This window comes from Sinocyclocheilus grahami, unplaced genomic scaffold (assembly GCF_001515645.1).
Source record: "Sinocyclocheilus grahami isolate Dianchi unplaced genomic scaffold, SAMN03320097.WGS_v1.1 scaffold128.1, whole genome shotgun sequence".
Taxonomy (NCBI): Eukaryota; Metazoa; Chordata; class Actinopteri; order Cypriniformes; family Cyprinidae; genus Sinocyclocheilus; species Sinocyclocheilus grahami.
The window spans coordinates 1,301,087-1,309,266 of record NW_015505307.1 but is presented as its reverse complement, the minus strand read 5'-3'; the positions used below and the strand labels follow the sequence as shown (position 1 = coordinate 1,309,266).

At 34.2% G+C, this 8,180-nt stretch overlaps 1 protein-coding gene across 2 annotated transcripts; it reads right to left on the bottom strand.

The window, feature by feature from the left end:
• Positions 1 to 1,504: 1,504 nt before the first annotated feature.
• Positions 1,505 to 6,046, bottom strand: LOC107590500 (glutathione peroxidase 7-like). Of its 2 annotated transcripts, XM_016279252.1 has the most exons (3): positions 5,912 to 6,046; positions 3,352 to 3,613; positions 1,505 to 2,064 (listed from the first exon to the last, which is right to left on the bottom strand). In XM_016279252.1, the coding sequence occupies exons 1-3, from the start codon at positions 6,044 to 6,046 to the stop codon at positions 1,901 to 1,903; spliced, it is 561 nt and encodes a 186-aa protein (XP_016134738.1). In that variant the 3' UTR covers positions 1,505 to 1,900. The 2 variants fall into 2 exon arrangements, 1 of the variants encoding a protein (XP_016134738.1); XR_001609796.1 differs by lacking the exon at positions 1,505 to 2,064 and having other exon boundaries at positions 3,538 to 3,613; positions 5,855 to 5,956.
• Positions 6,047 to 8,180: the final 2,134 nt, after the last annotated feature.

Here is an 8,180-nt window from a genome sequence, read left to right as displayed (position 1 = left end):
GAGAAACGCTAATCACTGACAACTGACTGTTTGAACACCTACATATGCGAAAATGTGAGGCTCTTGTTAACTTTGATTTAATTTGTCAGACATTATAACAGAGTCCATACTAGCCTAATAATAAGTATGAAATATTATAATGTGTGCAGCCCTATAATAAGTGTTTAGCTCAGCCTAAAGAAAGTACAGCACACCATGACCTTGACTTTCATTCTATTCCATTCCATCAAACCTTTAATATGAATCTGGCTTTTTAATAACTTAACTCTGATTATGTTCAACAGTAATTGTTCTTGAACTAACAAGCACCAATTATCTCAAAGGAACTTTATTACCTATATATACGTTTAAAATGAATCATCTCAAGTTTCTTTATTTAAATGCTATTAAATGTTGTATATTAAAAATCGTAAGCAAAAATGGGATCTGCATATTACACAATGTTCCAACTTATATTTTCATAACTAAGTTAATTTGCTCTTCTTTATTTGGTTTCTACACACTTTAGCACATTTATACTAATGAAATTTATGAAACTGGCTGCAAAGTCAGGCTGAGCACTTACTTTAGAGGACGCATGAATGTGTAAATAGAAATTTTAAAGATGTTCTGTCCCAAAAAAGTATGAAGGACATGCTGTGTCATAATATTTTGCTTTTGAATGTACCTTCTGATGAAAGTTTTTAAGTTGCAGCCTTTTTGGACAAAATATGTAAAAATTGTTCTTATGAATTTGAAATGTGCACTCATTAGACCCTCTTTTTACTTATTTTATTTTCCTTTCACTGATATGATTAAAATACACCCAAGGTAATGTTTAAATGTTAACAAGAGCTGCTTGGAAAGCATCATTAGGTCAAGTCAGGCTTTAATATATATATATTTTTTAATATATATTTTTCTTATTTCTCTGTATACTATAAATTATTTGTATGTTTTAATATTTAAACAATATTTTTTTTTAATAATTCATTTTAGTTTTACATGGCCACCACTCACATTTTCTTCAGAAAAATATTAAAAAGTATTAGTTTCTTATTAATATTTTAACATTAATTTGAATAATAATTAGAATTTTAAATGGACAAGCACCACCACTCACATTTTCTTCAGAGAAACATTAAGATATATCCATTTTTTATTATTATTTTTTAATACTTAAACAATAATTTGAAATAAATATACATGGACAAGCACCACCACTCATATTTTAGATAAATATGAAGACTTTTTTAAATTAATTATTAATATTTAAACACTACTTTTAACAATAATTACAATTTTACACATATACACAACATTTACACTCACATATTTTTTCAGAAAGATAGATTAATTTTTACTAATAATGTTTAATATATAAACATTGATGTAAAAATATATATATTTTAAATTTTTTCTTCAGAAAAATAACTTTTCGGAGAATAAACAAAAAATGAAAATGTAAGAAAAGCCTTTTAATGGAGGGTCAAAGTAGATTTCAGACAGATCACAGAAACAAAAATGATAACAGGAGTATAAAAACAAAACATTTCTACTCCAGAATCAGTTCATCATATCGCTCATATTTCATTATTTTGAATAGCTCTATTAGACATATCGTGTAGTATGTCATTAAGTATAAGCATCATGTGTTTTTTATGGTTTATTAATAAAAGTGGTCTTTTATTAGTTGAATTCTCAGTGCTTCTCTTTACAAACATGGAAGGAGAACAAATCTAACGCAACCAAGTTGAGGGAAGAGGATGAGAGCATATAAGATTGTTTAAAGTGGGTTGCGCTGGTGTAATCTCACACTTCATACTTTGAATAGGCCTAAATTAGCATGTGTTTCTTCAAAGTGATCTGTTTCTGAGGTCTGAGTGTCTACAGTTTTCAGAGCTGAAGAAGTTTCAAAGGACTAAAGCTCCTCTTTCCTCTTAATGATCAGCTTCCGAACCATATCCGCTATCCGTGGGCGGATTTCTTTGACGGAGACTTCAGGACCCCACGCGTCAACAACTTTGCCATCAGTGTCGATGAGGTACTTCCAGAAATTCCAGGTCGGCTCTTTCCTAGACGCCTCTGAAATTAGAAGAGAGATTTACCGGCATTTAGATGAGAGCACAGCATGTCAAATTATTAAGCCATTAGACTGTGATCTTGTGTGAAAATTAAATGCTGCCTCAAGCACTTTGTTTGTTACATCTTTGCGCATGAACCGTTCGTGCACTTGAGTGGAAACACTTGATTTAATATTTTTGTATCTAATCCAAGATGTAGGTAACTTTGTTTCTTCAGTAGAACACAAACTATTTTTTTTTAACTCAAACCGTTTCAGTCTGTCAGTCATATAATGCAAGTGGATGGGAATCACGGCTTTGAGAGTAAAAAAAAACATACACAAACAAAACCAAATTAAACCCTGCGGCTCGTGACGATACATTGATGTGTAAAGACATGAAACAACCGGTCTGTGCAAGAAACTGAACAGTATTTATATTGTTTTTTTACCTCTGATGCACTGCAATGTCTGAACTGTCCTGAACGCGTCCTACCATTGGACCATTGACACTCTATCTACAATCTCAATTAGGAGTGTCAATGGTCCATTTGAGAGATAGGTGGCGGTAATGCACTTATAAGTTTGCGATCCGCCGTAAAGCAAGAAGAAGAAGATGAATCATCACGCGCCGGCTGTCGAGGATGCACTCAGGACAGTTCAGACGTTGCAGTGCATCAGAGGTAAAAAACTATATAAATACTGTTCAGCACAGACTGATCATTTCGTGTCTTTACACATCAATGTATCGTCACGAGTCGCAGGGTTTAATTTGGTTTTGTTTGTGTATGTTTTTTTACTCTCAAAGCCGTGATTCCCATCCACTGACATTATATGACTGACAGACTGCAACGGTTTGAGTTAAAAATATTCGTTTGTGTTTTACTGAAGAAACAAAGTCACCTACATCTTGGATGCACTGTGGGTAAGCAGATAAACATCCAATTTTTGGGTGAACTATCCCTTTAAGTGTTTAAATACTTTTTGATACCACTGTAACCCCAGCTAACAGGGAACGTTCTGGCAAATTTATGAACAAACGTTCTTCCGGTATTGTTAATAGGATGTTCGCTTAAGGTTATCTGGTGTTTCATAATATTCTCAAAACATTATTTAAACATCATTCAGAAAATATTCAAAAGTAACGTTCCCATGCAAAAATTATAAAATGGAATGTGTGTTCTCTCTAAAGTTTGCATAAGAAAAAAAAAACGTTTTTAAAACATTAAAAAACGAAATGTTCAGAGAACATTATCAGAGCATATTTTTGTTAGCCGGGACCTCACGATCATCAAACCTGTTGCACTCACCCTCAAGATATTTGTAAGCATTATTGGCCCCTATTCCAACCACAGCGATCTTGCTGAAGATGGGAAAAGAAACCCCGTAGACTCGCCACACAAAGCTGTCGATCTCTTTATCGCTGCCGGGCTCTTGCTGGCCGAACTGGTTGCAGGGGAAGGCCAGAACGTTGAAATGAAACGGACCGAAGTCTTTTTGCAGCTGCTGGAGGTCTTTGTAGTGCTCCTCAGTGTAACCGCACTCGCTGGCCACATTCACTACCAGTGACGCCTACAAATACAGTACAGAAAAATCAAGAACATCATACGCCGTATATGACTACTGTGATCAGAGATAGATAGATAGATAGATAGATAGATAGATAGATATACACTGTTGTTCAGCAGTTCTCCAACGTACTTTCTGTTTCCTTTTGTTTTAGTTGTTCTTGAATCAAATTTAAGGTTTATGATCATAATCACACAGGGTCTCTGTTTGTTAAACTGTATGACGCTTTTGAATCCATCAAACACCAATTATGGTCTAAAAGCCAAATGAAGCCATTACAGCAGCTCTGAGTCACTGGATGAGTGAAGAGCCACTGTGACGTCATTAATGGGACTCTCTCTCTGCCCTCGAGTCTTTATTTGACCGCTCTACTTCCTTTAAGTCTTCTTAATGATAATTAAATGTACACGTGTCCTTGTGTAAATTTGATGTTTCCATAAATGTAAACTACACACGATTCCTGTGCCGATCAGCCCTTGAACTAGAACATCAGCTCTTCTGATACAGATTGAAAAACACCTCATCTCTATTAAGCCTGCTGTGTTAATACAAGCACTTAATGATTGTATTCATCGTTTAGCGTAAAAATTTACATTTTATTTTGGTGGCTTTACTACTACTACTACTACTACACTTAAAAGGATGACAGATTGCATGTAATGAGCTACTAAAGACAAATGTACTGTAATTAATTTATTTTATCACAGTAGTTGTAGGTTGTAGGAGGAGTGGTGCAGTTGTGGTCGTAAAGGTAGTGATAGTTATTAGGAGTACAATATAAAAAAAAAAAAGTTTTGTCCAGTAAAAAGTGTGCTCAATTCACAAGTATCTAAATCAGTCAGATTTGGAGAAATGTAGCATTGCATCACTTACCCACCAGTGGATGCTCTGCAGTGAATGGGTGCCGTCAGAATGAGAGTCCAAACATCTGATAAAAACATCACAATAATCCACAAGTAATCCACACCACTCCAGTCCATCAGTTAATGTCTTGTGAAGCAAAAAGCTGTGTGTTTTTTTAGAAAGAAATCCATCATTAAGGTGTTTTAACTTCAAACTGTTGCATCCGGCTAAAATATGAGTCCATAATCCACAGTGAATAAGTCATCCTGTCTCAATCAGGAGAGAAATCTGCACAAATCAAGCACCGTTTACAAGCAAAACAGTTCTAAACAAACATGTGGGTGGATTTTGATGAGAGAAGAACCGCAGGTGATGGACTTTTCACTGGAGGAATCATTATTATGGACTCATATTTTAGACAGAAGCGATGGTTTAAAATGCCTTAATGATGGGTTTGTTTCTTACAAACATGCAGCTTTTGGCTGTACAAGACATTAACTGATGGACTGGAGTGGTGTGGATTACTGTGATGTTTTTATCAGCTGTTTGGACTCTCATTCTGACGGCACCCATTCACTGCAGAGCATCCATTGCTGAGACACTGATGCAATGCTACATTTCTCCAAATCTGATGAAGAAACAAACTCATCTACATGTCAATTTTATGAAAAATTAAATTTTTGGATGAACTATTCCTTTAATATGATTGAATTAACCGTTTGATTACTCCAACATCAATGAAACTAGTATTTGAACTAAAGATCTTAGCTCAGATTCAGAACTTACTTTTCTTCAGTATTAATATAATATAATATAAGGGTTGTTGACTGTTTAGAGAGACTTCAAGGATTTAAGGACAGCATTTCAAAGTTATTCAGCATCGACACCTAGTGACTCAAAATGAGTTGTGCATATAACCATGCATCCAAATATTTATGCATAAATAAATTACGTTTCTAATAAAACAGTGAAGTACAGCGAGGCCTTCCATGATGCTATAAATCATAGCATGTAAAACTTTACAATAACTTCTAATGTTTGTAAAGTTAACAAAAAAAATAATGCTGGACTGATCAGCAGTTCACGTACATTCAAAATCAATCTGTTCGAATCTTGTGCGATACTCATCTCAGAAGTATTATGCAACTATGCATGTTAATATTAATGAAAGTTATTCCGAAGTGTCCCCTTATTGATAAATAGCAAACCATATCACAGCAGGAGCTGAGATGTACTGCGAGGCTGCCACGTAGACACAGAATGAATGAATGAAGCACAACTCCAGACTGCTGTTAGTTTATTAAGGCAAATACTAGAAGTGAGGACATTTTCCAACACCATTAAAGCATGCATGAGAAAAGCACACAGTGATGCAGCATTAGTATTAAAGGTGTTTCTTACATGCACGTTAGTTGCGTCTTACGTCTGCAGCATCAGAGCTGATTTGTGGAGACTCACCGATCCTCTGTATTTCTCCAGAGAAACTAACCTCCCTCTGCTGTTCACCACCTTAAACGAGTAAAAGTCTTTCTGTTTGGTCTCGGCCAGACATGACAGAGTCAGGACAGTAAGCGCTCTTAGAATCGTCCCCATAATAACGCTGTGAATCTCCTCGATAGAGCAGACGGATGAGAGAGAGAGAGAGAGAGAGAGAGAGAGAGCGCGAGAGAGAGAGAGAGAGAGAGAGAGAGAGAGAGAGAGAGAGAGAGAGAGAGAGAGAGAGAGAGCTAGAGAGAGAGAGAGAGAGAGAGCTAAAAAAGCATTTAAAGAAAAGCATTTAAACAGACACTGTTACATGAGCACCCCAAGTCTGTTTATGTTGATATGACATCTCAAGAAAAGAGGACAAACTTGTTCTTCTATACAGAGAGGAGCCTCATGTGGAAAAGTGTTATTAGTAAATATTTCCACTACACTAAGAAGAAGGGAATCTGTAAAGGAAGTCAGATCTGCATTTTTGAATCAGCTGACCACTCCTCCCATTTCCAAACCATCAATCTGTACAACAGTGGAACGGTCTTAATTCAAGGGAATGAAGCTAGTCTCCAAGCTTTTGAGAAATCATTTCCCCTTTTAAAGCAGACAGTTGAAGAGGAAACCGCTTGCAGTGTTAAAGAGGAATCTGAAGATGAGAATGAAGTGCTGCCCTACTCTCCAGTCAGCACATCTCCGGCCCCATCTGATGAACCGAGGACTGAGCAGGCCACACACGCTCACCGTTATCTCCAGTGTCTTCCCCAGAAAATGGCTCTTCTAGAGATGGAGGTGTCAGAATTAAAGCAGCTAATCCTGAGCCGCCCAGATGAATTCACCATCAATAATCTCAAGGCTGAAATTAAGGATTTGCACAACATCAACATGAAACTTAAGGCTGAAATGTCAAAAATGAAAGAGGACTCAATACAAAGAGAAAGAAAGTTTGAGAGAAACATCCATGAGTTAAAAGAAAAGCTGAAAGAACAGACTGCAATGTCTTTACAGCTTAAAAACAAGGAAAGTGAATCTCCCAACGACAGCTGCACTGAGAGTAACCTGCGGCTCCATCATGAAGCGCCATCACACAGCAGAGAGAGAGAGAGAGAGAGAGGAGTGAGAGGAACTTTAATGACGCGCGGCCCAAACAGCCAATCACAAGCGCTCCTTACAACTTTAGAAATGTTTTCAGAACTGTATTTTTTATCAGATACTGATTATCAGATACTATCATACTATAACTGTTGTTTTAATAAGATCTTTGGGGGAAAATTATTTAAATGAATGAATTATTAAATTAATAATATGTTATTTATTTGATAGATTTTTAATAATAATTTTCATATTAAATGCAGACATCGAACGCAATAATAATAATAATAATTATTATTAGGTATTTATTTAGCTACAATTTCTTTTGTATAATAATTTGCTTTTTTTTACTGTGTTATTTATTTTATAGATGTGGGTTTTAATATGCATTTTAACACTGAATGCAGACATTGAATGCAATAATAATAATAATAATAATGTTAATTATTTATTTAGCTATTTGAAGCTGTTTAGCTACAAAATATTTAGTAATTATATTAATACTTATTTTGCATTTTAAACTATTTTAAACCGTTATTTATTTTATAAATATGTTATATGTATGTATGTATGTATGTATATATATATATATATATATATATATATATTCAGTTTGTCTCAAAATTTGGACTTTGTTTCTCGCAATTATGAGAAAAAAGTCTGGTATTGCAAGATATAAACTTGCAATTGCAATAAAAAGTCAGAATTGTAAGATTTTATATTTTATAAGCATGTATGTTGTGTATAATGTTTTTTTTTATTTAGCTATAAATATTTCTGTATATATAATTTTGCATTTTGAAAAATGTAATACAAATTTTATAGATGTGGTTTTAATATGCATATTAACACTGAGTACATACACTGAATGCAATAATCTTTAGCTATTTGTTTAGATACAAAATACTTATGCAATAATAATAACTTTGCATTTGAACATTTTCAAAATAATTTTATGAATATGGTTTTTAATATGCATATTGTCATTGAATACATACACTGAATGTAATAAGAATATTTAGCTACTTGTAGCTATTTGTTTAGATACAAGTACTTATGTATGTAATGGTAATAATTATAATTTAGCATTGTTAACTATTTAAAACTATATTGTTTATTTTAAAAAGAAGTTTATTTTTAATATGCAATTTACACTGAATAA

What these genes read in the sequence shown, in the direction of transcription:
- LOC107590500 (XM_016279252.1), bottom strand. Translation starts at nt 6,046, where the DNA reads ATGGGGACGATTCTAAGAGCGCTTACTGTCCTGACTCTGTCATGTCTG. An exon ending in TGGAGAAATACAGAGGATCG is followed by an intron (nt 3,614 to 5,911) that starts GTGAGTCTCCAC and finishes CTGTATTTGTAG; the next exon opens with GCGTCACTGGTAGTGAATGT. An exon ending in TGCTTACAAATATCTTGAGG is followed by an intron (nt 2,065 to 3,351) that starts GTGAGTGCAACA and finishes TTCTAATTTCAG; the next exon opens with AGGCGTCTAGGAAAGAGCCG.